The sequence below is a fragment of the Gadus chalcogrammus genome, chromosome 14 (assembly GCF_026213295.1).
Source record: "Gadus chalcogrammus isolate NIFS_2021 chromosome 14, NIFS_Gcha_1.0, whole genome shotgun sequence".
Taxonomy (NCBI): Eukaryota; Metazoa; Chordata; class Actinopteri; order Gadiformes; family Gadidae; genus Gadus; species Gadus chalcogrammus.
The window spans coordinates 23,734,355-23,736,854 of NC_079425.1; the positions used below are offsets into that span (position 1 = coordinate 23,734,355).

The 2,500-nt window shown below is 51.0% G+C and overlaps 1 protein-coding gene across 1 annotated transcript in view; it reads right to left on the reverse strand.

Moving 5' to 3' along the window:
- The window catches only part of LOC130403717 (transcription initiation factor TFIID subunit 4-like), a 64,721-nt gene that overhangs the window by 29,140 nt on the left and 33,081 nt on the right, over window positions 1–2,500 (reverse strand). The window contains exon 11 of the mRNA XM_056608138.1: window positions 2,086–2,211. Coding sequence (XP_056464113.1) covers window positions 2,086–2,211 — 126 coding nt within the window. The remainder of the gene's footprint in view (window positions 1–2,085; window positions 2,212–2,500) is intronic.

A 2,500-nucleotide genomic window follows, 5' to 3' on the forward strand; every position in this document is an offset into this window, starting at 1 on the left:
GTGTGTGTGTGTGTGTGTGTGTGTGTGTGTGTGTGTGTGTGTGTGCGGGGGGACTACAGATGGACTGTTTACAAAGGGCAGCGGAGCCACCGGCGGGCTCTACATCTCCTCTGTCAGCTGCCCTGGTTTCCTGTCTTGCCGGCCAGGCCTCAGGGAGGGGGCTGGCCGCAGCCGCCGCCACACACTGCGTGTTTGGGGAGTTGCTGTTTGTCTGTGTGTATGTGTGTCTGTGTGTTTGGTTGTAAGTTTGTGTGTGTGTGTGTGTGTGTGTGTGTGTGTGTGTGTGTGTGTGTGTGTGTGTGTGTGTGTGGTATGTGTGTGTTGTGTGTGTGTAGTGTTGTGTCGTTTTTTGTTTTCTGTGTGTCGGACGGTGTGCGATTGTGTGCGTTTGTGTGGGTATATGTTTGTTAGTTTTTTGTTTTTTTGTGATTGTGAAAGTATGTGAGAAGTGTGTGCGTCGGACGACGTGTGTGTGTATGTGTCTGCGTCTGTGTGTGTCAGTGTGTAAGCATGTGTTTTTGTGTGCCGGCGTGTCCCCGGAACGTCCGAAAACGCCAGGACGCGGTTCACAACTTGGCGAGGAGAAGTGTAAAAATAAATAACTTTGCTCTCATAGAGAAGCTGTGTCTTTGGTGTAACACGGTGTGGTAGAGCGCAGGGCCGTGGGAGGTTGTAACGGTACATTAGAACCCGGGCAAAAGGGGTTGAAATGCCTGCGAGTCTGTGCCTGTTTGTGTAGCCGAAGCCCATCAGCCATGTGCTTCTAGTTACCCGGGACGCCGCAGGCAAGCCCTGGCGGAGCAGGCTTCGGGAATATAATGAAATAACACTGTTTTTTTTATGAATGCTCCTAATGGAGACAGCCTTTACCGGGAGGGGGGAAGGGGAATGCATGACAAAATGGCGGACTCGTTGCAACTTTGACGACGCTACCCTACTTTAATCACCATGTTTATGGTGTCCTTTACCGCTTAGGCGATGTCTCCTTTCACGACCACTCCAAACAAATAAAACGCGTTAATGGGGTTTATGTTCCTCGGCAGCGGAGGCGGGGCGGGGCGGGGAGGGCTGGGGTCGGCATGGCGATGGTGGGGCCGCGGTCTCCATCAGCTCGAGGACTTGCTAATGCCCCCGCATGCAAGGGTCCCGTCGTAATACCGCAATTAAGATGGTGAGGCGTGCCGCAATCAGGGCTTTTGCTTTTTACTGGGGGACTTCGCCTCCATTCAAAATTAATTAAATTAACCCGGGAATGTGTTCATGTTTGGCCGGAAGGCTTTTTTTTATTCCACCGAAAAATAGCTCTTCCAGAGGATGTGATGATTCGGTTTTGGTACCACTGCAATGTTGGATAAACGATACTGGTCGTGTGTTGAGCATTGCATTAAAGTGCACGTTTTTCAAAGTTGACAAAAATATTGGTTACATTGTTCTCTGGGTACTGACATGAATGTAATAATAGTAATGATTACGTTCTTAAATTAGGTTTGAACAAAGTTGTTTTCCATCATGATGATTCAAAAAAGACTTTGACATCTAAACGCCAAATGATTTATGGCTACTTGTAGAGAAAACAATATCAGATCAATTTAACCTTAAATTTCATTACAACTCTGTTTTATCTTCTTCAAAGCTTGGCTGGAGAGGTCAAAGAGAAGAGGACCCACCCATGGGTGGCGCTGTCTCTAACGTCAGGCCTTTCACCGGACTAAAGGACTGATTTTGGTTCCACGCTCACGCAATGCAATGACCACACAGACGCTGCCACTCAGTCGTGAACCTTTATGGTTCTGCGTCGGGTTTTAGTAAGCGGACCAATCACAGCCCTCGCTGCTGCGTCGCCTCGACGGAAGGTTAACATTTTTGGGAGGCGCACGTCCGGCCCTTTGGGTGGACGCAAAGAGGGTCCCCAAGGAGGGTCCCCAAGGAGGGTCCCCAAGGAGGGTCCACAAGGACGTAGGGGGTCCGTAACCCCCCTGCGTTGCATGAACGTGGGACCATAATCAGCCCTTATCGCACACTCGGTGTGAACCCACACACCTGCATGGGCCCCTGGGCCAGCGTGGGACGGGAAGAGGAGCTCACCTTAGCAGCCTTCAGCAGGATCTCTCTCTCCTGCTCGTCCTTCCTCTGCTTCTCCATCCTCTCCAGCTGCTCAAAGAACCTGAGCTGGGAGCGCACGTCTGCAGACGGCTCGTACCACTCCTCATCCTGGAGCCGGATGGGGAGGAGGGCGAGAGACAAGGGGGGGGATAGAGAGAGGGAAGGGGGGAGAGAGGGAGAGCAAGTGATGGGGTGAAAGAGTTGGAGAGAGAGAGAAAACATGTCATAAAAACCATCACTTTTGGAACAAACGACAGCGACGATGTTATGTTGTGCAGTGAAATCTAGGTTGAGGCCACACACAAGACTGGCACCCATATCATTATCTACACCTTCCGCTTCTCCCCCCTCTCCCCCCACACACACACACACACACACAAAGCACAAATCTTGTGGG